Source organism: Epinephelus lanceolatus, chromosome 18 (assembly GCF_041903045.1).
Source record: "Epinephelus lanceolatus isolate andai-2023 chromosome 18, ASM4190304v1, whole genome shotgun sequence".
In the NCBI taxonomy this organism is placed as follows: Eukaryota; Metazoa; Chordata; class Actinopteri; order Perciformes; family Serranidae; genus Epinephelus; species Epinephelus lanceolatus.
The window spans coordinates 16,380,145-16,407,759 of NC_135751.1; the positions used below are offsets into that span (position 1 = coordinate 16,380,145).

A 27,615-nucleotide genomic window follows, 5' to 3' on the forward strand; every position below is an offset into this window, starting at 1 on the left:
TTTCTTTCTCTCAGTAACTCCCCCGACTGTTCTCCTCTGTCGTTTCCTTGATTTTGTCCCCCTCTTCCTCCTCCTCCTCCTCTTCCTCCTGTGCTGCTTGGATCTGCTTGGCCGTCTCTCTCACGCTGGAAAACTTGTCTGATTGCTCGGTGGTCGCCGTCTCTTGGTGATCTGAGGGGACAAAGACTGACGTGAAAACAAGCAGGGAAATCACAACACAAAGTTTTTCCTTTTGGAAATTGTAACCATTGATATCACTGTATCATAACTATCGTATGGAGTGTCTTTGGTTTGGATTAAAAAATAAATAAATGCAAAAATCTCCCTGCTGTGGGGCGTTGGTGGCTTAGTGGTAGAGCAGGCGCCCCATGTACAAGGCTGTTGCCGCAGTGGCCCGGGTTTGACTCCAGCCTGTGGCCCCTTGCTGCATGTCACTCCCTCTCTCTCTCCCCCTTTCATGCTTGTCTGACCTATCAAATAAAGGCTAAAAATACCCCAAAAATATCTTTAAAAAAATCTCCCTGCTTCAAGCCATTTCTTTTCATCTTCCATGATAGTAAACTGAATATTTTTGAGTTTTGGACTGCAGGTCAGACACTGACACTATTTTCTGACATTCTATAGACCAGGTATACCCGTCAATGAACAGATGCACGCTTCCTTCTCATGATATGATTGGTGGATATATATCGGTAAAAAGAAAATAGTTCCTACATGAAACTGCTCCCAGCAAGGTCTGTGGATTATCTTGAGTAACCGGGTCATGATTTCTGGAAAGAGACATTGCTGATGAGTTTTCTCAAATGTATTTTTTGGGTGCTTTGAGCACCACAGCAGAGTACCATCTACTTCCATTATATTTGAGAGAAGGCAGACATCTCTACAGCCGATATCTCCAACACTCGGCAACACACACCAAAACAATCTAGACTGATAAACACTACTCCAGGTGAGAGGAAAAATATGTGTTTTTGATTTGGGGGTGAACTGTCCCTTTAAAGACTGAGGTTGTGTAATACTGTCCAAGACATTTGTTTCTTGTAAGTATTATTTTTTTGGGCATTTTTTGCCTTTAATGGACAGGACAGTTGAGTGTGAAGGGGAGAGAGAGAGGGGGGATGACATGCAGCAAAGGGCCACAGGCTGGACTTGAACCCGGGCCGCTGCAGCAACAGCCTTGTACATGGGGCGCCTGCTCTACCACTACGTCACAGACGCCCCATCTTTTAAGTATATTGAGAAGCATATGGACTGATGTATAATTAGTTCAAGAATGTGCAAGTATAATTGAGATGGGTCGTATATAGTATCTGTAAAAAAAAAAAAGTAATATTTCTGTTAATTTTACATGAATTTAGTGTTTATGTGTTCCTTTATACGATGCAAAGCCACTTCAGAAATTCAGAAACACGCAGGATGAGACTGTGCTAATTCTTAAAGACTTTATCGACTTTATCGTTGTACAGCACGAGCTTTCCGCCAAATGTCAATCTTGTGATGAACAGATACCTGATTAAATACTTTGTTTTCCTTGATGCATCTTCTGTCTGCAGTATCACAAGCTGAGCCCAAATCATGTCACTCGACTGGAAGAACAAATGAACTGTAATCAAAGGACCCAATCAGGATCTTTCGACATCCCATTTTGTGTTTCAGCAGGCTTCTACAAAGGGATTTATTGAGAGAGCCTGTCATCTGTGCCGACAGAGCAATAACTCTGAATGAAATGCCACTGTTCTCATGTGGTATAATGGAGATTAAAAACCAATAACTTTGCCGCATAAAACAAAATAATAAGGGAGTGTATATGCAAAAGAAGTTCACTTCAGCTTGAGATTTGTGTACTTCTTCTTAGTTTTGTTGGAGATCAAACTTCCACGGATATTTTGTTGCCGCACATAACTCAAACAGTCAAAAGTTTTTATTCTCTAAATATAAAATAAGAGTTGCAGCAGAGAGCAGGGGCAGCACAAACTGCCTGCTCTCTGTGTGCTTCCTGTCTGGCCTCTCTCGCTGCTCAAGGTGTTGTGTCCAGACCTCTGGTCAGCTGCAGTGACAGATTTTGGGTGAGAGACAGAGGGTTAATATGACACTGAGTCTGTCTGTCGCTGCACAGAGCTTCATCTGTGCTGCTGGTCAGCCTGCAGAGGGGCTTACGTTACCCTGAAAACTTCAGTGGACTTTGAGAAGAGCAGCTCTGTTCCACTGGGAACAAACAGGGGTTTATATTGCATTTGTTATGGGAGCAAATGAGGTCAGAGCAGGTTAAAGGTTGTGGTTTTGCTTGCCCTTTTACATCTGCCTGCTACTTTCTTTTCTGTTTTTCCAAATCTTTAAATTCTAAACTTGATTGTTTATGACTTGGAAACTTGTTGTTGTCTCAAATAGTTAAACAAAGACATAAAAAATAGACTTTTCTAAAGTTTGTAATTTTGTAAAGCTTCTAGTCTGGTAGATTGTTTGAAATGTCAGGCAATACCAATGTAATGTAAAGCATCTATACTTTATAAACTCTAAACTTGAGAGAATAAAGTAAAAGTAGATTTTGACCGAGCATATTGAGGCTTAAGTTTTGTCGTCATACATTATCTAACGTTTCAAGTCTGTAAAATATGTTTCCTTGAAGTAGGAACCATCACACTTCTTAGAATGCTGTTTGATATACTAACCATGAGTGATATAGCCTAAGCGTTTGGTGACTGGCTCAACAGATGAACCATTGCAGCACCTTTGTTAAAAAAAACAGGGCTATGGCTGAAATCATTCATTCAATCACTACTCCCTACTCACTATCTATGGAGTTCTATGTAGAGGACTATATAGTGAGCTTATCAGCAACATGAAAAACACTTTGGACACTACTTGGGTAATTTCCTCTGCATTGTTAATGACATCATTGCTGTGGCACAATTAAAATGGACCAGTCAACATCAGCTGGTGAACTATCCATAATAAATACCAACATGCCTCTCTGTAAATTAATACGTGATATTATACTCGGCATATTTTCATGAATTGATAAATACAAAGTACTTGACACACTGCTCTGCTGACATCCCTCTTTCTCCTCAGACAAATATAATTTGCCTCATCATTGTCACTCCCTGAAAAGATTACAGACAATCAATATTTCTCAAGTGCTTGTGTGACATTGATGTAATTTTTGCTACTTAGACTAGGATTTAAAAACAAAAAAAAATTATAGCCCATTAAGTTTTAACTTAGTGGCACTGTCATTAGCAATTACTGCACAGTGCAGGACTAGCCAAGGTTAGCGAGCTGGGTCACTGGTACATAGTGCTTGGTTAGTCACCATCAGTTGTACACTACTTTTTTCAATGCATTGTGGTATATTTTGAATCCACTATATAGCGCAGAATAATTCTCACTACATATTTGGATAGCACTGCAAAATTGTGAACCCACATGGTGGACTATACAGTGAGTAGTGATTTCAGACACAGCCCAGTAGATTAAAGCAGTAGATTGTTGTTGTATGTCACACAGGAGTTTCATTGCTATACCACCCGCCAGCCAGTTTATGTTACTTCAGCGGTCTTATTGGCAGTGTGAATGTAAAAAAGCCCTAAGGAGTAGGACTATGTAGTTCACGGGGGTAGCTCCCAACTGGATAGTTCCTCTTTGTGAGTTCCAGAACTCTTTAGTCCAAAAACGCCTTTTCATTGTACAAGACATTTGTTTTGTCAACAACAATAACTCTCTAAAATACCTTAGTAAAAGCACAGTAGCAACCCTTATTTCTGGCATCAAAATCAGATTAAAGTTTAAGTAGCGTTGTGTAGGATTTAGTGAGAACTGCAGATTGCAAGCAGCCTAAACTTCCCCCATGTGCCATGCATGAACCCCCAGTTAGGACTCCTACATGGACCTGGTGATTTAAACAGCTAAAACCACTGAATAAAGAAGTTTCAGGTTACACATCAGTGTTTCTCCAGTGCTGCTCAACTCATTGCAGATGAGCCACAACCCAGCAACTGCTAATGTGTGCTGACCTTTTTTATGCCTCTGCATCAGTGATAGCTGTGGCCAGAGGCATTATGTTTGCCGGTCGCCCATTCGTCTGTTTCTACGTACATACATACGTTTGAACAGATATTCTCGGAAATGCAATTTTAGAGAATGCCTTGAGAGAATTTCCTTAAATTTGGCTCAAACATGCACTTGGACACAATGCTGAACTGATAAAATTTGGTGGTCATAAGTCCAAGGTCAAGGTCAGAGTGACCTTACAAAACATGTTTTGGGCCAAAACTCAAGAATTGCTCATCATGCTAATTATGCCAACATTTCACAGAAATGTGTATCAGTCTAACATGATGAAGTGATGACATTTTATATTCAAAAGGTCACCTTCACCGTGACATCGTAATGTTCTACAAAAACACTTTTCTGGCCATTACTCAACTTCATAGAGACATTTGGTCAGATACTGAATTGATGACACTAATCTTGGGTGCCCACCTTGAAACTGTGTCGATTGTGAAGCTCTTCTGTGCTACCAGATACAAGATGTGTATGAAGCATCCCTGTTTTCTCAGACATGGATGTAATCTGGGGCGTCGGTAGCTTAGTGGTAGAGCAGGTGCCCCATGTACAAGGCTGTTGCCGCAGCGGCCCAGGTTTGAATCCAGCCTGTGGCCCTTTGCTGCATGTCATCCCCTCTCTCTCTCCCCTTCACACTTACCTGTCCTGTCCATTAAAGGCAAAATGGCCCAAAAAATATTTTTTTTTTAAAAAAAAAGACATGGATGTAAACTGTAAGTGCAACTCGAGTGGTTTGCGGAGGTATGCAACCACAATGTGATAACTCTCTCTCTCTCTCTGATAACTTTAGCTCCAGGCGTTCAGGAGGAGCTGAATTATCCACAGAGGTTTCTTCCTCTCCAGAACAAACGGACCAAGTGATTTAAACCGGTAAAAACAATGATGAGAGCAGTTTTCGGGTTTTTCTGATAGTGCTTGTCTCGGAGGGGCTGCGCAACTATGGTGGCCGATGTGAAAAAGCAAAAGGCCCTGTCTAGAGCCAGCATTTGGGTTGTCCGTTCTGGGCTACTGTAGAAGCATGGTGATTCAACATGGCACACTCCGTGGACGAGGCCCCGCTCCCAATGTGATATAAATGACTCATTCTACGGTCACAAAAACACAATGGTTTTTGTTTTTAGGTCATTATACACTAATGAAAACATACTTATGTTCTACACTGAACCTTTACGTTTCTTTTCCTCATATTTATCTTGATTGCAGCTGCCCTGGAAATTTCTCAATTACACAATTTACCTTATCTTCAGTATTCATAAGCTGATAAGAAAAACACACACCACCAAACCAAAGGTCTAGAAAATAAAGGCACTGGCGAGCTGTTTTGTTTAAAGCAGTGTTCAAATGCCACAGGGTCTATTTGTCTTTAGAAAAACAACAACAACAACAACAACAACAACAACAACAACAGTGTTGTCCTTGCTGCCACCATGTGCAGTGTCGCTGCTGTTGTGTTCCCAGCCAGTTGACAGAGAGCCTCCCTCTCACCAGCAGCTTTGGTGGGAGATGTGTCCTCTCCCTCCTCTCCCTGCCAGTGGTCCTCATCCTCCTCCCCTTCACAAGGGTCTTCAAAAGGGGGGTAGACACCTAGGTGCTGCATATGTGCCTCGGCCATCTTCTGCACAGCTACACACAGGTAAACACAGCACACACACACACACAGACAGGAAGACGGCCACACAAACACATGGACACAGGGATAGAGGGATATGTTGTTTTGGTTTTACCACGCTTCAACACTGTCAGTTTTTATCAAGCCTCACAGGGGTTTTTGAATACATGCCAGGCAGGCAGGAAGCCAATTAAACACATGCACTGACAGACAGACAGGCAGGCAACTGCAAAACGGTATCCCACACTGCTTTTTTTTTTCTTTTTACAGGAGAGCCTCCGCTGTTGTTTTCTATGCTTTCTCTCACCCTGTTCTCCCATCTGTTTGTTTGTACCCTCGTCTCCCCTCCACTGCCTGCCCTCCTCAGCGCTCTCGCTCGGCAGTGCTGACTCACACTCTTCCCTCTCCCTCCCTACACACTCTCCTCTCTTTTGTGATATTACCTAAACTCCCCCTCTCACTTCCTCTGGGTCACCTTGACTCTATCTCTCTCTCCCTTTCACACCCTCAGATACACAGAGTGCCACTGTGGTAGGTCACTTATTCTAGCTTAAGGTAGGTTATGTAATTACTCTGAGGTAGCTTTCTCTTCCGCTCTCTGGTGAAGGGCAGATTTCTGGTGCAGGAACGAGGCTTCCTGACTCATTATATCATCACTCGACATGCAACACACACCCAGAAATCCCCATTAAATGAAGCTCTGCTGACAAGCTTAGAAATGTCTCCTTTAATGACCACATGCAACAAACAGGAAGCCGCATGCATTAAGACACAAAAGAAAGTACATGTTTGTGTTCATGTATGTATTTCTGTCTTGTGTATGTGTGTTCGTGTCTATGTGCGTGTGTGTGTGTGTGTGTGTGTGTGTGTGTGTGTGTGTGTGCCACAGCTGTATACACAACTGACTGTAATCCTGGATGATCCAGACTTTCCTAGACTCACACTCAGTGTCTCACAGCTGTCACACTCTAATCTCTCTCTTACTCCCTTTCTCTGTATCTGTCACACACAAGTATACAGATCCTGTTGTACAGTAAGAGCAGAAACACATGGAAACATGCCTGTGCATATCACACATGCAGAGAAAATAAAGAAAAGAAATAAAGGCTATTAATGCATATCTACCCATCTGTCACATGCATTTGTTTTCCTTTGTCCGCTATCATGAATCATGGAAAGCAAGGAGGAAGTTGACTGCAGCGAAGCACGGTAAAACAAAAAAGGACTTAAAACACAAGGATGAACCACAACACACAACCACCACCTGTAATAGTAATACTGCTCACACCTACCTCTGAGTGATGGAGGCTGGTACACGTTTGGATTGACGCGTTTTGGTTTGAGCACTCCGTTCTCTCCTACGACCCACTGTGGACAAAGAGAGAGAAACATTACACCCCAATTTCTATACAACATTCTCTTTAAAATCCCTTCAAGACATGTTTTATTTACTGATAAGGCTTTTCCACAGAAAAGTTAAATTAGTTGTTATTTGTTCTTTGTTTAAGTCTACTCCTTCTCCCTTATTGAAAAATCCAGAAGCTATGAAGATACAAATGTTCATTTCAGAAGTTTAACTGCTGGACACACAGTTGGATGTCTCCTACTTCATTATGTGCACTGGACATTTGAAGGCTGTGGTGTCACAATTTTTCTTTGTTTCTTTTTTTTTTTTTTTTTTTACTTAGGAAGGTTCCTTATTGACATTACAATGAAGTGTCTACTTTGCAAGGCAAGGCAAGGCAAGGCAATTTTATTTATATAGCACCATTCATACACAAGGCAATTCAATGTGCTTTATAAGAGAAATACGTTAAAAAACAAAAGCTAAAAGCAAAGTGCAGAAAATGCATTTAAAAAGCAAACATAAAGCAAAAGCAACAGCAGACAAATATAAAAACAATAGCTACATATTATCCTAACAATAAGTTACATATCTAGTTCACTGGTAAGCTGCAGTAAATAGTAATGTTTTAAGCCCTGATTTAAATGAGTTGACAGTTTCAGCCGACCTCGGATATTCTGGAAGCCATGATAACAGCTGCTTTAATTCTCTAAATGCTAAGAAAAGGCGCTCCTGTGCCTCCTTTCTTAGAGTATGCTGGGCCATCCTTTAAAAAAGGATGCTGTCCCACAGTTCCTCACAGCAGCAACATTTAAAACAATGCACCATGTGGCCAATCAAACAAACAACCAGCAACCTTGGGAATGAAATAATATTTTCCTCCAAGTTAAGTCTGCATGAACCTACACAGTAAGAACACATGGGGTAAAGTATCTAAGATGCACTTTTAGTAGTCCATCTTGAGGACATTATAGTTTCACCAAGGCAGACCACGTCAATAACATCTGCCTTCGCTTAATTACATATGTGTAAGTGCATTTGGATTCTCTCAGCACTGTGTTTGTCTGGTCCTATAAGTCCTTTCTTCTTTACATCTTTCTTTAAACTCATGACATTGTCCATTGTGGTCAAGGTATAAAGTGTTTCAGGAAAGACATAGGATGTCATTTTTTTTATGTTTTACTATTTGACTGTGGCTCAAGTGACCACATCAAGCTTGTGTAAGTCGCATTGAACCACGATTGGCTCCGACCTAGTTACTGATGTCACAAAATCCTGGCTGTTGGTACACTTATCAGCTTTAACTCGAGTACAGAGAAACTTTAACCCTTCAGCAGAATGTCAAAATATCCAACTGATGTAGCAAAAAGCAAAACAACAAGCATGTTTAGGTGGAGGGGGTCTTTAACAAACAACTTTATCACTTACAGAAGGCCTATGTCTTTGTTCCAAATCTACACAAAAGAAGACGTGGTGAGGCAATTTAATGTTGTAACACATTTCATACACAGCAGCACGGTTGCACAAGAGATGATGACAGTTTATGATGCCAACATACAGGAATATACTCAAACCCAGGATGCACCTTTACATTGAATGAAAACCCTCTCTATGTCATACACTGTCTTTATTTCTATGGCACAGTCATGACGTGTGTTTATCAGGTGTGCAATGCAATATTTGTAAGAGAGGTTTGTTTTCTCTGACACGTCAACATTTGTCATGAGTGTCACTGCACATGTGCAAGGATGCTTAGGATGATGCTTTTGTCGGAGTGAGCATTTCATCAAATGCATATCTTATGTTTCGACACTTTAGGTCCTCAGTACAGTTTAAAATTTGATAAAAATGTTTTATTACAAGGTTTACTTACTTATTTTTTATGAATCTTTCAGCCACATCACATGGCCTTCCTCAGTTTTTGTCAACTGCTGTCTCTAAGGTGAAGTCTTTATGGAAGCCCATTTCCTCTACTGTGATAACAAAAAAAATCCTGTGATTCTTTCTGATTGGAAACTTCCTCAAAGTAATTACTTAGTATCTCATAACAGTGAATAAGTCCTTCAAAAATAATAACATAATATTTTAAAACAATGGCAGATGATAAAGTCATTATTTTGAGAAAGTTTCGCAGTATTCTTAGATACTGAGTGATTATTTCAACATATGTTATTTATTATTATGAGGAAGTTTTTCATTATAATGACTTGCACAATCTTTTTTCTTTGCTTCACATTGGTGGAAATGGGCTTCCATAAGAATTAACCTTCAAGCTCAGGGAATTTACAATGTTCAAATGTTTGAATTTAAAAGTTCTTGGGTTTGAACAATGGGCGAACACACAGCATGAGTTTGTGATGATGAAAAAAATGGAGGAAAAGTTATGATGTTACAAAGGAAATACCAGTCGGGGGCTGATATTTATGAGGTAGACAGCAGATACTAGCAAAACACAGAGTAATGTTGGTAAACTCCAAAATGAGGATGGGTGATTTCTTTAGTTCGTGGGATAGGGTGAAAGTGAATTGGAGGAGGATGGATAAGAATGCACCAACACTTATTATAGAAAAGTGTTTTGACGTCACCTTTACCTGATGGGTGGACTGATCATCATCAGGAGATGATTGGTCGGCTACTCTGAACAGCGTGGCGGGTGTGGGCCTCCTGCGCCGGATCTGTAAACAAACACACAAACATAAAGGGCAGCCATAAATAAATGAATAATTAAACTTGCCATCACTGTATTATTAATAATGCTCAGCACAAAGCCTTATCAATCAAGAGAAAAATGTTGACATGCTGGTGAAGGGCACGCTGGGGCTGCGCTGACTTCATCAGTGCAGCTGCCCAGTGTGCTGAAGGGTCAACAAGTTTCAACACTCAGGTCAGAGCACACGCCACGGTCAGTAAAGCAGAGGAGGACTCATTATGCAACTTCCAGATTTCATCGACAGATACAGTGAACAGTATGTTGTGTGGAACAGAGGTTAAATTCATGCTTGCTGCTGCTCAAATTTCAAATTATCCAGCATTTAAGAAGTGCTAAAGCTTTAATACAGGATTTATTTGAACTGAATGGTCTCCTCACACAACACCTGAGTGCACCTTGTACAGTCATATACACCCTCACAAACAGAGGGACCATGGAAAAGAGGATTTTTAGACTAAATGAGCCACAGCAATTAGCCCAGACACTCCCCTCCCCTCCACTGTTTAGCCACCCTCTCCAACACCACACACTGTTCCCTGGAGGCTGAAGCCAGGCTTTTGTCGGTCTGAGAGCAGACAGCCAGACGGACTGCAGGTCTGCACGCCCCCTCTAGTAGAAATCACTGTATACAGTGAACTCTCTGTCCTTATAGGAACAAATGCCAGGCTGTGCCCCTCCAGCCTGCCAATATTGTGCCCTGCCTGTTGGACTTCACTCTTACAGTTTGATACTGCTTTTGATACAGTTGATACTCACGTTAGTCCTTTTAAAGTCATACTACACCAAAAATGTATCTTATGAGCATCAAACACTTTTGAAATCTATTGCAACAAACACAAATTTCAAGTTTAAAGGTCCAGTCTGTAGGATTCAAGGGCATCTATTGGCAGAAATGGTATATAATACCCACAGCCTAACTATGTTTTCATTAGTTTATAATCACCTGAAAATAAGAATTACTTCGAATAAGCCAACATAGGGAGTAGGTTCTCTCTCATGGAGTCGCCATGTTGTTTTACAGTAGCCCAGAATGGAAAAACCAAATACCAATCTAGACAGGGCCTTAGCATTTTTGAGTCACCATAGCTCTCGACATGCCTTTCACATGGGAGAAGTTTCAGGTCTGTAACCTCATCACTAGATGCCACTAAATCCTACAAACATGACCTTTATAACAGCTTCTGTCTGTTCACTACAGAAGCTGAAAACGGCTGTGCTTGCAATTATTTTTTAAATCCCGTTATCTCAAGTTAATTACTTTGTGATTTAGAAAAAACGAGCTTTGTTATTTTGATGTGACGAGATAATCAACCTATTATCACAAGAAAACAAAAGGTTGTTTCCTCTTATTGCTTGTAATGTTTATGAGAGATCAGAAGCGACGTGCCAGCATGCATATATGACATCTTGACAACTGTAACATCTGAGGCAACTTAAAAATGTTACATCGAAGCGCACCTATTAATGATCAACACATTAGATTGTACTTCGGTCAAATGAGCAGTTAGTTAGCAGAGTTATGGATCACTTGTGAATCCTCCCCTGACAGTCACGACAGTGAGCTTGAATGCTAAAATCAGGTATGATCATATGAACCAGACACTATTTTTCAAGTGCTCCATAATTATCCTGTGAGCTCAAGAAAACAAAAGTCATTTTCTTGTGATAAATGATCTTGTCACACGCGACATCTGCCTTTTGTCCTCTCGAGAATCGACATAAATAAACCACGTCGCAAGAAAATGAGGTGTATTATCACAAGATAAAGAAATAATAAACTCATGATCACAAGATATTGGACGGTTGCAAGCGTGGCCTTCTCAGCTTCCGTAGTTCACCGTGAAGCAGCAAAATGTAAACTTTATACAAGCCTCCTTTAAAGCACACAGGAAGTGACTGTTTGATACTCAGAAGGTAAGTTTTTGGGCTGCCAATTACTTCAATAACAATACTAAAACACCCTGAGCAGAATGTGTGGGGCCTTTGCTTCACAAAGAAAGACTCACATGGAGAGCACTTTGACTCACTTTCCCGCAATTCTACAAGATTAATAGCTGACATATATAAAACTACCTTTTGGAAAAACGTTGGATAAAATAACGTGTGCTGAGAGTGAAAGCAGTGCAGCTAAGTGGACTTGGCAGGTCAGACAAACGAGGTATTGAAAAGTGTCCTCTGTGGAGCGAGCCAACCTTGGCCATGACATGAACCCTGGCGCTGCTGTTTACGGCACCACATAACATCACAGGAAGAGAGTTAAGTAGCCTGGCTGTATTTTGCGTCAAACTGCTCCATACGGAGAGATGTGTTTTCTGTTCTGTCACCCTCCATCTTGTTAAGAGAGGTGTGCGTCATCGCAGTGAGGAACATGTTGCCAAAGCAGAGGCTTGCTGGGCCGCGTGGTGGAAAGCTGCCGCTGTCAAACACAACAACACGGAGCAATCGAGCATAGATTTCACCCTTATTTATGACACCAGACACACATTTTAATCTCGTCACGCAACTTCCAGCTGTCCTGTCTCCCCTGTATCCCTCGCGCTATCTGTCTTTCTCTCGTTCTCCTCTCATTTCCATCTCACTTGATCCTCTGCTTCCTCTATCCTGTTTACTTCCATATCCATCCTTCATTCCTCGACAGTGACATTTTGCTCACCGCTCTCCCCCTCTCCTCTCCATCACGAGAGTGCGTCATAACTGATGTTATTATCCCTTTGTTTGCTGAATTGTCTGTCCTTTCCTTTCCTCAACTGATCTCTATCTTTCTCTCTTTACTGGCAGGGATCATCCACAGGGCTTTCTTCGACCCCTCCTGTCTCCCCCACCTCTCCCCCTGGCAAGGTGTGGAGGCCTGGGGCTCCATGCTGCTGTGAACCCTGCTGCCTCTGCCTGGCTGACACCTGCTACCAGCCTTGCAGGGCAGCCTGAGGTGTCTCACACAGACCCACAAGAGAGAGCAGACACCAGATGCTGCCATGACCAATCCTATGCCCAAGTCCTGTGGCATTAAAGCCATTCAACTGGGAAAACCACTGGAACGGTCCTCTATGGCCCCCCCATGAAGGCATTGTATGTGTAAGGTGTGTAAGGTTATGGTAAGGTAGGTCTAAAGGACAGCCCAATGGTTCTGCTGGTTAAGTTATCCAACACAATCTTACAAGTCGACGTAAGTTTTAGTCATATAAGGGATACTTGACCCACAGAATGATCATTTGTATGTCATTTCCTCACCCCATGTTACTTGAATTTATCAAGAACTGTGAACAGAGAATCTAAAAAAGCCAAACTCTCACACTTGCAGTATAATCCAAGTCTCATTAATCCAGTCATATGCTTAGTATTTCCCAAACACATGCATTTTCACTACAACAAGATTTGCTCGTATAGTAAGATTTTAGCTAAAATGCATGTGTCCTTGTTAACCATGGAGGCACGGGAGAAAAACAAACATTTCGTCGCATTTCTTTTTAAACAAAAAGGCCCCAAAATTCCAAGTTCAATGAATATTTCCAGCTTTTTTCAGCTTTGTACTTTTGCAAACTGAATAGCTCTATAGGATTTGTACTATTGGTCAGAACTTTCTTTTTGATTGTGAAAAACTGCGATGGACATTTTTCACTTCAACATCACTTTCCCATTTGATATTACTACAAATGCCTTGTTTCGCCTAGTAAGTACAAAATACCGTAGCTGTCAAACCTGTTCCTTCATCTTTACATCTGTTTTATAAGGAATGGTTATGTTAGATTAATCTGGTTAAAGTGATGGTTAAATCTAGGTCACTACTATCTTTTATGAAAAATCCAGCCATGGAAAAATCCACAGGACTCTCGCCTTTTGATAAACATCTGACAAAAACATTTCTCAGTAGGCATTATGTACACATTTTCAAAGCAATGCCCCAGGGCTTGTGCTTTTATCTACTATTTTTGCTGTCTTTGTAGTAAAAACAATGAAACAAAGGGATTTTTTTTAATTTTTCATACTGCCTGAAGTTTCACGACCCCTGATAAAAGGCTTCACCATCTATTAAACTGAGAGTGGAAGAAATATTTGCAGAATCTGCCTAGTTGTGAGGAAAATGTTGTTATTGTACATTTCTGCAAACCAGGAATGTGTTACATTTATATGTTTCATATGTATCATATCACTCTTTATAAAGCAGACTATAGCAGACCTCTTTTCCAGACCAACAAACAAATAAAACAGCTGCTTTTTAGTGAGTAACTGCTGTGTTACCATTGGCCTTTAGCCACCAAATGACCCGATGTTTTTCCACCAGGGATAGTTTTCACTGAGACATCGCTGCGTTTCCAGCCAGGATTGTGCCACCAAAACTGGGTATTTTAAACCAAAACATGATCTCTTCGTAACCATCACGAAATGGTTTTTGTACCTAAACTTAACCACAATGCTTAAAAATGCAAAGTTTTAATGTATCCCCTACAATAATACTGTACAAATGCAATGCATCTGTGGTTATCTAGACATTTGTTCTGACGATGAGTTTGGCAGAATAACATTAAAAACTCCAGTTTTTATATTCAGATGGAGATAAAAATAGAGATGTTGAGAGAAATGGAGGGTAAAATGATTGTGTGGGATAATTGAGGTCACCGAGAAGCATAATCTGTAAATCTGATGATCTATTTACCTGACCATGCACTCGTATCCAGTGTGTGCGTGTGTGTGCGTGCAGCAACAGATAATTGTCCTCCTAATGTCATCACATAATCGCCATGGTGGTTTTGTGAAATGCCAAGACACGACCTCCTGAACCAGTGTAAAGACAACAGTCCACCTCCCAGCTAAATTGTAAAACAGGTTGTAAAGTCACAAAATGACAATAAAACCAGAGTCAACAAACATAGAAGCATTTGTAGCGAGTGAACAACAGGTGTCTATTTCCTTCTATCGTGCACATTCACACACACAAAGTGAGGGTACTACTGTATGACACTGGCAGATGCCAGATGACATAAACACACGTAGTGACTCTAGTAATTTTCCAGCGTTAAAACCAACCCCACTCTCCCCGGGTTACATAATATGTATGTGACTTCCTCATTTACGCCAACACTAGGGAACAGCGTGTGAGATTATTCCTGCTACGCTTTATCCCTCCACCCACATCCCTCCTCTACCTCTCTAAACCCCCTGCCCCCAATCTCCCAAACCCTCTCCTCTGCTGGCAGCCATTGTTTTTGTACCAAGATCAGTTGAGCTGCTGTGGACTTGCACCGAGGGCCTCTAAGCAGGCTGCTGCTGTTGGCCTTTCGGCGGCTCCACAGGTGTACGCCTGCAGGCTTCCCCGAGAGGCAGCAGCACCTCGCTGGGTTTCACACAGAGCTTTGGTCTCAATAAAAACATTGGCTGATGGATCATAGCGTAGAGAGGAGATGCATCAGTTGATCTGAAGCTGATGAGTGCATTGGAATAATGTGCTGACTCTGCATTGTGTGACAGATAGAGGAGGTAGAGAGTAAACTCTAGATTCACTGTGGCGTGGCAGACTGTGTGCTTAAACTTAATTTGATACAATATACCTTTATGTATGTCTTTTGATGTAATCCCATTACTGATTTAAGGGATTTTATATTCCTACTGACAGTGGTGTGTTGATTTCTTTAAACCACCATGAAGCCATTTGGAGAAATGTTTTTAGATGTGCCATATTAATAAAAATCTCATCATCTAGGAGTTTTATTTTTATAAGTCTGTCGGGTGTAACTGGGGCCAAGGAGGCTAAGTAACCAGGAATTACTCAACTATAGGTCTCCACTACCTCACTCTGTGCTGTGTGAGTCATTGGTAAATGTTGACTTTGCACATGCGTGTATGTGTGCACAGGTATGTGTACGTTGGCTCAGCACAGTCTTGCGCAGCAGCCTGGGAGCAGATCGACTGATATGGGTCTGCTCCCCATAGGCCGTCCTCTAAGCTGGTGCTCTTGTGGCCAGGCCTATAAAAAGCAGCAGCAGTAGGACAGCGTAAACTAGATCGGAGGAGTCCCCGGGGGGCTCTGTGGGATGAGACAGAGAGGCTCCAAAACTCTGCCCCGCACCAGCGCTAACAGTCGAGCATCTCGAGGGGAGTCAGCTGTGTAGATCTGGCCTCGACGCAAAGACAGCACAGAGAGGAACACACCTCAGATCTCCTTCCCCGTCAGCTCACATCTCTCGTGTCCAATAGCACTGCAATACATCAGGCCATCTTATTAAGCGCTTTGTCAACTCTCTGATAGGGGTGGGAGCATCTCTCAGATCTATACGAAGCTTTTCAGACTCCCTCCCTCATGGCCCAGCTGCTCCGATTGGATAGATATGGATTTGTACAAGATTGATTTGCAGTTATGGCATCTGCCCACAGGCGCATGCCACTACATCAGTCAGAAATAAGCACTTGTGTATGTGCATGGCATACAGTACACTGATTGGAACATACTCATAATGTTCAGCCAAAAACTAAGGGGAGGCATATGGAGAACATTTGTGCAACGAAATGTAGGTCTTGTGTCAAAGCCTGTTCCCCCTTCAGGCAGAGTTTCTGAGTGTAATGATGGCTGATATTTTTGGTTTGTGAACTTTAATATCTTTGCATTTAACTCCACTGGGCAGCGCAAACATCATTCACCTCCAGTTTCTCTGTCTGTAACCCCAGCTCCAACTACTGAATACAAAGTTCCCCCCCAGTGAGCCTTTTAAAATAAGGTGGCAGAGCCCCATGTGGTGCTCTAAGTGCAATCTCGCAATGAGTTCAACAACACAATAAGGTGAAAAATGATCCCCCTCAGTATGACCTGAGTGGGGGGTTTCCTGTTTGCACATTTCTAGTGCAAGTGCATGTTTGGAAAAAGGAAACATAAATTTTGCTGGTAAGTTTGTTGTATGTTTGTAAGTTCAGTTACAAATGTTTGAACAGAACTGCATCAACCTTGCAAGTTTAAGTCTTCCAAAAAATGTTTAAACTTTAAAACTTGAGTACATTTTTGCTAGTAATGCAAGAGTGCAATGGACGAAAGTTAAATTGTTAAACAGGTTTAGCAATTTCAAAGGGCACAGACACAAAGGCCCCTTTTACACTGCATGTTCAAGGCAGGAATTTTGCGCTGCCATTTCTACCTCTACTTTCTACATAAAAGGTACGATTGCAGAATGGGGGGATAGAGTTGTCTTGCCTTTAAGCTGACAGCTGAGGTAGTAAGAGCACCAAATGTACGCTTGAGTGAAAGGGACAGCCTGCATGATGGGACCATGGACATGGCTATTGTGATATTTTGACGATGTGTTATGTGTGCGACCCAGTGCCAGGAGATTTAGGGTGCATTCACACCAGGATAGTCCGGGGGACTCAGTTCGATTGGGCGGGGAATGCCGAAAAATTTGACACCTTCATTTGGTTCGGTTCACTTTCACACCGCACTTTTTAAAGCGGACCGAACTGCCTGGACAAGGTCATGCAGTTACAACAGCTGCTCATTTGGGGGCAGTATTGCCCGAAACGACCACTGACCAGGAAGAAAAAAAGCATGAGGAAGAAGAAAACCCAGCTCATCAATTGACCAGGATCGAAAACGGAAATCCATTGTGGGTAACCACAAGCAACTGCGATATATAGTCCTCTGACCATATATCAATAAGCGCCTGCACCTCCTCACTAGTCTACGTCTGCCCACAAGACATTCTCCAACGTTTTCTTTTTTTTTTTTTACCTCTGCATCTCCACATTCGTGCTGTTGGCTTTGGTTTTTTTCCTAGCCAAAATGCACTGCACTCTATGTCACTTCCTGTCTTTGGTTCACTGGATAGTCCGTTTGCATTTCCCACTGTTAGCAAACTGCACCAGGGTTCACTTGCAAGTGAACCGAGAACCCCAGTTTTCAAGTCACACAGTAGGGGTTGCATGTTGCATTGTTTGGTTCTGTGCAAAAATGCAAAGGCAGTGCAAAGAAGGTGGCCCAATAGAGCAATCTGTGAGAAAGTGACAAAGATAAAGATGCTGCTGCCTGTATCTTATCTGGTTTACTGTGAATAGCAATGGATCTATTTAGACTTTGTTTGAGGCTAAAAGACAACACACCAAACATCATCTCTGCTTGCTGCTTTGTTTGTGAGCATATTCACCCTGGAATTTTGGGAATTTGATTGTTTGGGATTTGTGTTTTGCCCAAAGAACTGGACACACTCTTGGATGTTGTCAGGATTCAACCTACACCTAAATATCAGCCCACCCTGCTCCTTCCTGACAGAGCTGGCAGACAAACTGTTTCCACAAGCGTGACAAAGACACAACCACAGGCCAGCGATCAGATGTATCATGTGACAAACAGCTCTGTCAGACACATTCAGGCTATACTCAGTTGTCACTAACAGACAGTGCTGCCAGACAGCTTCAACAAGGCTTCGCTGAGTAACACCCGCTTGTCGAGTTTCCAGCTGTTTCAAAGAGGGTCAAGGATGCAAATTATAACCCTGACTGCAGCTCGGTGAGGTCTGTCAGATGTGCACGGTGTGCTCATTCCTATTCAAATGAACAGCACCATAGAATTCCCATAAGTCAGAGAGACTGCTGCACATTGCTTCTCAACATTCACGCAACACTTTTGCAGTGACCTTTGGCCCCACCACTGGCTAACTGAATAAACAGATGGGCTGGAGACAGCATCTGGAGGGGCTCTCCAATGACCCCAAAATAGGAAATGTAATTACGCTGCACCCACCGGCAGAATGATATCACACTCAGACAACCACCCCCCTCTCTCCTTCTCTGTCTCGCAGTATCCCCCCAGCATTTATGTAATTAGCTGCTGGTAGCTGTTTGGCCTGTTGTTCCAGAGACTTTTGGAAGAGAGGTTTACCATCACAACACGATGGAGATAATGTGCCAATGGCTGATGAGTGACAGGAAGCCACCTGCCAGGTCACAGCACATGCTGGAGCAACACACAGGGCGAGACGACAAGGGGAGGTGCCAATCAAAGCTTTCACAGAGACGACGGTATTGCTGACAGTGTGCAAACACCAGGATAATTCAGCTCTTCTTGTTCATGCACTCAAATTTAGTGTTGTCACATTGTGCAGTCTCCAAAGACCAGTTCCACAGGTCAACAGGCAGGGACAAACAAAGAACAGAGTAGCTATAGTTACTCATCTGCAACGTCATATGTACCCACTGGTGATTAATGAAAAAAAGGGTACTGCTGATGGTTGCTATGCAGATTACAGATCATTGCTTGGACACAAAAAGCATGTTTAAACCCACATAAGTGTCGACTTTCAACATCACTTAAAGGTGCAGTCAGCGATTTTTATCCTTTACACTCTTTGTCAAATTCAGTAAATATCTCCTCAAGGGCCGCTAGCTGTCAATACACAGGTCATCTTACATGACTGTGGACCACACTGAACCTGAGCACAGTCATTGGCTTTGCCAAGAATACAAATAGGACCTACAGGGTAGGGTGACTCTAAACATCCAAACAAGACAATCATTTAGTCAAATGATCTACAAAAATCAAATTAAAGTGTTATGTTTAAATTCAGAGTAGGAGAATGCCATTTTGTTATTACCATAAACTGTATAGAAATAATGGATGTAGCCACTGTGACGTCACCCATCAGTTTGTGGACTCCTGTTTTGAAGTGCCATCTTGGTTTTTTGGAGCCAGAAATTATGAGACGTGACTGTATTTGGACAAATCATAACACGTTGGTTACATAAAAATTCACTCCCTGTATAGCTGTCTTGAATTCGGAAATTAACTATAGAGACCAAAACCATTTTCTGTACCAGGCTCTAAACATCTGTACTTCTGCTGCATTTTAACATGCGTGTCTATGGGGATTGACTCAAGTGGCCATTCAAGGAACTGCAGTTTTTGGCACCTCTGCATTGGCTTCGTTTTACAGCCACAGAGGTTGTTGCTTGGTTATGACCAAGTGATGCATTAAACTGCTGCACTGTGGTTGGGATCCTAGTGGAAATCTCACAGGAGCAAGCAGTTTAAACTTTGCTGCTGGCAGTCTCGAACACACACATTGTGGGAGCAAGCGGGCACGTGCTCACCCGCATAGTAAGACGCCAGCTACCTTCCCTCTTTCACGTCCTCACCCCTGAGGAACAGAGATACACCATGATTGCAATGAAACTTCAGTAACGTCAGAGACATTATCAGATCTTCTGTAGGAGCTCTTATCAGAGGGGTGTATTTGTTTGGATGTCGAGTTTAAATACCATCAATCTTTTTTTTTTTTTTAGAATCACTGACTCCACATTTAACACCGTAACCAAGATTCTTTAGTATTAAGTTAAAGTAGGTCAAAGCATCAAAAAACAACTTTATCGCCTGATTGCACAGAGTCTGAACATTAGTTTTGTGCCCTTTTTTTACTGTAATATTTGTGCATGACCTTGTTCCTGCTTTGGGCCATCCCCTTGGTAAACACATTGAAGATGACCCAGCGTGCCCCTGTGTAAGCTCATTAAGTTTCAGGCAGATAAACATGAAAAAAAAATGTCTCAACCGCAATGACGAAAATCAGAGATTACAGCCGGCACAGCAGCAATAACATAATGCCATGTCTTCTCTGTGTTGATGAAACAGCGATCGAGACCAATCCCATTTGTTTTGAGTCACGCCTCAGTGCTCCTCTCAATATACCCACATCAGTCCGACCATACTGTGTCTTTTTTTGGTGAGAAAAAGGGACCCCTAACACTGACAGTAAAATCAGACATCTCAGCGGTGCAGTTCAGGGTCCAGATCCTGACACAGTTGCAGTGAACATACTGATGACATTTGGTGACAAGTCAGCTCCTGATCCTGTCCAGCCCTTATCCCCCACCCCTTTTCTCTCCCTGCTGTGCCACTGTTGCCTTTCTAATCCTCATCACAGATATGGTTGCTGCTGTTGTTGCTATAGCTAGCATTAAAAGGTGCTTCAAATGCCTTGTGATTTCTCTGCATCATCATACTGTAGATAGGATATACGTGGATGTCCAGTTAGAGATGAACGCAGCACATTAGGGGGCTGTATATCTCCTCATGTTCTGACTACAGCCTAACTTGGTTTGATGAACGATGATCCCTGAAGCGACAAGTGAGTGACTGAGTGGGATAATGACACCAACTGACAACAGAGGATTTGTTGACCATAACGTGAAAGGCTAAGCGGGCCATGTTTGTAGCATTGCTGGCCTCTGTCAGATTCGGGACAGTGCTCATGCATGCCTGCAGTGCAGTGTGCATTATGGCACATTTTCAGCACAGTGTGTACAGTGTCATCAGGCGGCAAAACGCTCTACCCTTGCTCGGTATTTATGTTTTAGTAACTGTTTACACATTAAACACATCCATGCGCACAGGAGCCGACAGAAGAATATAGATTGTTGACTTAATGTAATCGCTGAGACAGCATGATTTTCAGAATAAAATATAAATCATTACATGGAATAAACCAGCTTTTGTGCGACACTGCGAAACCAAAGTGGAAAAGGAACATGAAAGAAAACTTTGTGTTAACTGCTGTCGACAGAAGCAGAGCATGAAAATGTTTCTGCAGAGTCATTAACAAATCAAAACGCCCGGACTGTCAGAAACAGGGAGGAACAAACACATACACAGCCTTCAGAGGACAGAGGTCCATTGATTGTGTCCAAACTGTAAATACAATCTGTGGTTTCCAAAAAGGCAATTTATCTTAAATAATTTATTTCCCAATTAGTTTTTTGCCACTACAAACATAAACAAACTGCTTTGGGCAGGCAACTTTGAAAGGAACACAAAAATTAATTTTCATGAATTCGACAGATTGCGTCATGGGCAAACTGAGTCACACCACTATGGTGACATTCCCACTGTCCACATGCTATGGAGACAAAACAGGGTCCAGAGTATTGTAGCAGTGCATCACCATATATGAATATGTGAAAACATGTTTGCCCAGGGGCCACTTTTGCAAAAATAATAGGAAGCAAGGGGCCAGTTAATAAAGAAGCAATAATATTTGTCAGTATATGAGAAATGAACTGCCTGTTTTCGACTTTTCAGTGTTTGCTGTCCTCACTCGCACACAGTCCTGCACAGTTCAGATGTGTGCAGGGGCTTTTCTAGGATTTGAGAACATTTGGGGCTTAGTCCGGACCTCTGTCTGGGGGTCTAGGAGAACAAAAAAGTTCCTAGTGAGAATCAATTGCAGCAGCGTCATGGGACAAAAGTACTTGTTCTCGTTTTTCATGCACAAACAGATGGATTAAACGTAACATCAAACCTGTGTGACAGCAAACATTTGCGCAAATCTGCTTTATGCACATACTGGAAACCATTTGTGCAAATCTTTATCCATCTATACACAAAATGTCATGCACAGCTACAGATCTCCTAACAGATTCGAAAATTAAATCTGTTAGCAGATCTGTAGCTGTGCATGACATTTTGTGTATAGATGGATAAAGATTTGCACAAATGGTTTCCATTTTGAATGTATTCATACAAAATGTTTTCACACATTCAGATAAGGTGATACACAGCCACAATCATTTTGACCCTATTTTGTTTCCATACATCAGAGGGAAAGATCACTGCACCCTCTTGCCCAGTCCCAGCATGCTCTGTGCAATCCAACAAGATGTTCTTTCTGGAAGTGCATGTTGACAGTCCCCCAGACTGCTAATGTTTACCCACAAACACATGCCGCATCAAAGGTCGCTGTTTGACGTTTATCCCAGAGACTGGACTGGGGAAGGTTAGAGGGAGGTGGGGAGAGTGGGTGGGTTAGGGGGAACTTAAATCATGCCCTCCATAACCCCTTTAGGTTTAATATAGATTAATGTGGAAGTGTTTTTCATTGGAAGGCTTTGGACCGATGCCCTTTGCTGCCCTTTGATATTCCCTTTCATATTGTGAGTTTCCTGTCAATTCAAAGGATCAACATGAGCTGACCAGGTCAGGTTGAGTTAAGAGAGGGGAAACATAGAGAGATGTCTGCTTGTTGAGCCCACAGGGACGCAGACTTGGAGGGAATCAGGGGATGCAACGTCTGCACCATGACCCTAATCTCTGTCCACCGTGCACATTACCCTACATCACTTGTGAAGCACACAGGATTGCTATGTGTGTGTGGGGGTGTGGAGTGGGGGGAGGGACGGTAAACACAGCCATGTGCTTTGTTCGTGTTGTTGCAAAATGCGGACAACTACAACTTTGCTCATCACCTCTCAAAGGTTACTAAAAAAATCATTAACTTAAAAAAAAATCCTTGATTCCTGGAGGTTTTTGAAGAAGATAGGAGGACACATACGAGATGCCAGGGACAGTGTTTGAAAACAAAAAGAAAATATTATGATGATGAATTTGTTAATGATAAATTCTGGTCAGGTTAAATTTTCTTAGAAAATTCAGAAAAAATCTGTAACTGATGTGGGAAGAGTTCACCCCATAGAAGCCAGTTAAAATGTTACAGTGGTTACTTCTTTTTATATTTGTTACTTATTCAGTCTCTCTTTCAAACTCAGTGCCAACTAATTTGGAATGACGTTTAAGTGCTGTTTGGACTGAGATGGATGGACTTTTTGGCTGAGATGACCAAGAGTTGCACAAGTTATGGATGGTGGCACTGAAAAAGCAGTGGTACCCCCAGGTGGGGTAGGCGGGGGGGGCTATGGCCCCCTTGATACAATTGCTGCTGTTAAAAAACATTATAGGTAATTGACATTACTGTCCTTGGGGTGTGCTCATTTTCTATGCTAAGGTTTAAGAGAAGGTAGGTATCTTGTGTCTCATGTTTGTGCCAACCATGTCAGCATAGCTTGTTGAGAAGGAGGCTAATAACATTCTATAGCCCCGTTTCCACCAAGCAGTAGGCTACAGTTCGGTTCAGTTCAGTTTGGTACGCTTTTTTTCCATTTCCACTGTGAAAAGTTGTGGATGGTACCAATGGAACCGTTCCATACTGTCCCCATTTTTGGTCACCCCTCTGTTGGGGTACCTAGCACACAGATGTTAATTACTGTTTGTTGTCTCCCTTGGATGACATACACTTTTAGTATTGAGTGGATCTTCAAGCGTTTACTTTTTTTTTTTAATTTTGACTAATTGATTATTTGGACTGCATATATCAATCTCAATCCTCCTACCCAGTCCTCACTTGGAGAAAAAAAAACAAATCGTCACTGAGTGGCTCCAGTAACCCTAAACCCCTGAGCTTGCCTGAAAAGAACTAAATGCACAAACCCACTATTTTTTAAATCTCCCATCGAGAGAGACTCTCATTCCAGCCTGTTCTATTTAGTGATGAAAATGTTGGCGCGCAACCTCCTTCTGTGGACGATAAACGAGGTGCAGACTGATAAAGTACAGTGAGTGTTGGACGGAGCAGTGAGTGACAACAACCCCGCCCAGATGAAAGGGTACTGTTTGCGGTGGAAACGCTAAGCAGACCTGGGATCTAGGTACCATGTCTGAAGGGTTACTTTTGGTTCCACAGGTACCATACCAACAGTGTTTGGTGGGAACAGGGCTTAGGGCAAAATCTTGGCGATGGAACAAATGGTATGGCCATTTTCAAAGAGGTCCCTTGAACTCTCACCTCAAGATATCTGAATGAAAATGGGTTCTCTAAGTACCCACAAGTCTCCCCTAAACTTTACCAGTAAATGTTTTGTTCCATACAATCAATGTTCTCCTTTAAATTAAAGATAAGATACTTCAACAGCATACTAGAATTCCAAAAATTCTGTTTTGATTTGGTGTAAAATCCCAACATTTTCAGTGGCCCAATCTGGCCACCCCTGTGAAAAAATTCTGGGAAAGCCACTGTGGAAAAGGGACAAAAATTAGCATGTCCACCCCTGTGCCATGTTTCCATCACTGCTGATTGGAGCTGGAGAAAATAAAAACCCATGACCACTGCAGAGTGATTTGTCCCGGAAATGAATACCGATTGTCTCTCTGAAGACAAAAGCCAGATGTTAGTGGGTTTTTTGTCCAGTGGGAAAGGGGCTTAAATGAAACCAAGACATGGCCAAATCATAACTAATAAATAAATAAGAAGGGTTTAAGAGTTTTTTGTCATTATTTGTGTTTTTATGTTAGACCACACAGACATAAATACATATTCCCTCGGTATAAGCATCCACAAACATGTAAATAATGTCCAGTGAGAATATCTTACACCTTTGAGGCATGTACAAATAGCTGATGTTTTCTCCCACAATGTGCAACATTTGTGTAGGAGGTATGGAAGCGTCTCTCACATCAACACCCAGCCCATCATACAGCATTCACACATACATATCCACAAACATGTAACAGCACCAATGTAAACAACCTATCAGACAGACAGAGCTGTCCATTAAAGTTGACCTTTTAGATGCAGACTGTGGGGGAGCTTTGGGCCACGTAGTTGTGCAGCCCGTCTCCATAGTAACAAGGCCCCGGCGGTTCAGTCGATAGCGGTTTTGGGGTTTTAAATGCCATCGGAAGGAACAGGAAGGAGTTACCGGTTGTGTAATAAGTTTGGAAGTATGGTATAGTCATTGGGTCTCATTAGCAAAGACGGACTTGTGGGCGACAGTAATTGCTGTGGGAGGGGAAGGGAATGAAATGAGTGTCGTTAACCGGTAACTCCTGCCCACCCACACCTCCCTGGAGACAGCCCTGAGTAGATGCTATCTGCTTTAAAGCACACATACACACATCCTCTCCTGAACGCCCTTCAGTTTCCCAAACCCCCCTTCAACACATTTGCTGTAACAATCAGCATTCATCCACCTGTAAACAATCTCAAAATAGACTATCATCAACAACCAACCCAAGGCTTTATATTTCTATTTATGTTACTGAAACATCTACACAACATACTGTAGATGTATGAATAAGCAGGTGTACCGAACAGAAGCTGACACACAACCTATCTGAAGGTAAAGACCAGGGCTGGCCTGCTGGAGGAGAGCCATCCAGTGAGCACTAAATATAGCTGATCACTGTTTGACCATAAGGTGATTGAGCAATAAGGTCCTCCCCAAAACAGAAGGAAGTGAGAGATTTTTTTTATGTGACAGAGTCGCTCACATATGGTAGATTGATATCCTGTGGCTTCTTGGAAGAGATGATAGGGATCAGAGCGTGATGACAGGGCACGAGAGATAGAGAGAATAAGAGAGGGAGGAGAAGGAGAGAAAGTCTTTATGTGTAAATGTGGAAGTCTTGCGAAGCGTTGCAAAACACTTCTATTTTGGCAAGACATTTAGTCTATAATTCAGCATGAGCGTCTCGAATGAGAACATGAGATGAGATCATTTAAAAGCTGGTAGTGTAAGGAGAGTGCAATCATCACACTCTCTCACAAACAAACAAACTTGTTATGAGAGTATATGATGATCAGTATTGCAGCTTCAGGCCACTTTAGCTCATGAAAAGCCTCTTTAATGCAATTTGTGAAACAAGGACAGTTACTGAGGGAGCTGACCCCAGACAGGTGAACCCAGAGATTAGGTTGTGTGTCCTTCTCTCTTTGCTTTCCTTCATGTAGCACATGTCTCTTGCTTTCCCACTCCATCTCTCCTTCGAGATCTCAGGAGGGATGAGCCATTGGCCTCGATCTACCTCGGTACCAAACGTTTTTTACTTTGGCCCACTTTCCCCTGCTCTAAAATAAGAGCCACTAACATTGGAGCCAAAAAAGAAAGATCTGAGTTGCCCTGTCAAAAATGAACCTTGCACAGAGTGATACAGGCCAAGCTGAGTCAGTCATACGAGGTTTCTGTTGCAAAGCATGATTGAAGGATTGTACTAGCAAAAGCTCTGATGACACAGGTCTCTCACATGCAAAGTGGGTGACAAGCAGCTGAAGACCAAATAAAAGTAATTATTAACAGTATCAGCAATGTGAGCGACAAAATGTCAAGGGCTTTTTGTGTTACAAAAGAGCTTCATACGCAAGATAATGAGATTCGTGCCAATGTCACATTGGTAAAGAGGTCAAGATGAGACAGCAAGGCACTAATCTCATGAGGAACCAGAGAGGGAAATGTCATCATAATTTCTCAAACATGTGGCAGACAGATCAAACAAACCCAGCCCTGCGTGTCAGAAATGAAACAGAGCAGAGCGAAAAGGTGATGCAGAGTGAAGATGTTCTAAAGTGAAGAAATGTGGCCGGTACTGGTGCAGCACTTAGTTGTGCAGCTACACAATGCTCCCTTTGAATAACCGGATGGAAGGAATTTCAGCTGTGAAACACTTCAAATTTAAACACAAAAACAAGTCAGAGAAGCTAAAGCAGAATCCTCAGAAACACAAAATAGATTTTTCCCTGGGTCAAACACCCATCTGTCCACCGCCTGCTCACCATCTCCACTTGCCGAGGGTCCAGGTTGGTGGGCACAGAGGCCGGCACAGCAAATTGGATTTTCTTCCTCTCCTTTGGCTCCCCCTCCACCTCGGTCGACACAGCGAATTGGATCTTCTTCCTCTCCTTGGGCTCGCCCTCGACCTCGGGCGATACAGCAAATTGGATCTTCTTCCTTTCCTTGGGCTCCCCCTCGACCTCAGTCGACACAGAGGGCTCCATGGCTCTGGATCCTGGGGGTCTGACTCCCAGTGGAGAGGAGGGTTTGCTGCTGAAGATCACTATAACCTCCCTGGAGGAACCTGGCACTGCTGGGTAGTCCCACTCCTGAAGACTTGTCTCCTCTCTCCTGCCTCACTCCTTCTCACCCTGACTCCCTTCCTCTCTTAGTAAAACAATCAGCTGATCTCTCTTTTTCACCTCCTGTCTTCTTTCCCTACCCAGTCAGTTGCTGATATTCTCCTCTACTTCTCCTGCTCTCACTCTTTCCCCCTTTCCTTTACAACCTGTGCAGCTGGAGTGAATGAAGCACGTCCTTAGA

The 27,615-nt window shown here is 42.5% G+C and overlaps 1 protein-coding gene across 2 annotated transcripts; it reads right to left on the reverse strand.

Annotated features, from left to right (window-relative positions):
• ppp1r1b (protein phosphatase 1, regulatory (inhibitor) subunit 1B) lies at positions 1–27,595 on the reverse strand. 2 transcript variants are annotated; one of them, XM_033645246.2, is made up of 5 exons: positions 27,075–27,595; positions 9,611–9,694; positions 6,967–7,042; positions 5,551–5,688; positions 1–171 (listed from the first exon to the last, which is right to left on the reverse strand). In XM_033645246.2, the coding sequence occupies exons 1-5, from the start codon at positions 27,294–27,296 to the stop codon at positions 11–13; spliced, it is 681 nt and encodes a 226-aa protein (XP_033501137.2). In that variant the 5' UTR covers positions 27,297–27,595; the 3' UTR covers positions 1–10. The 2 variants fall into 2 exon arrangements, with proteins under 2 accessions (XP_033501137.2, XP_033501136.2); XM_033645245.2 differs by having other exon boundaries at positions 9,605–9,694.
• Positions 27,596–27,615: the final 20 nt, after the last annotated feature.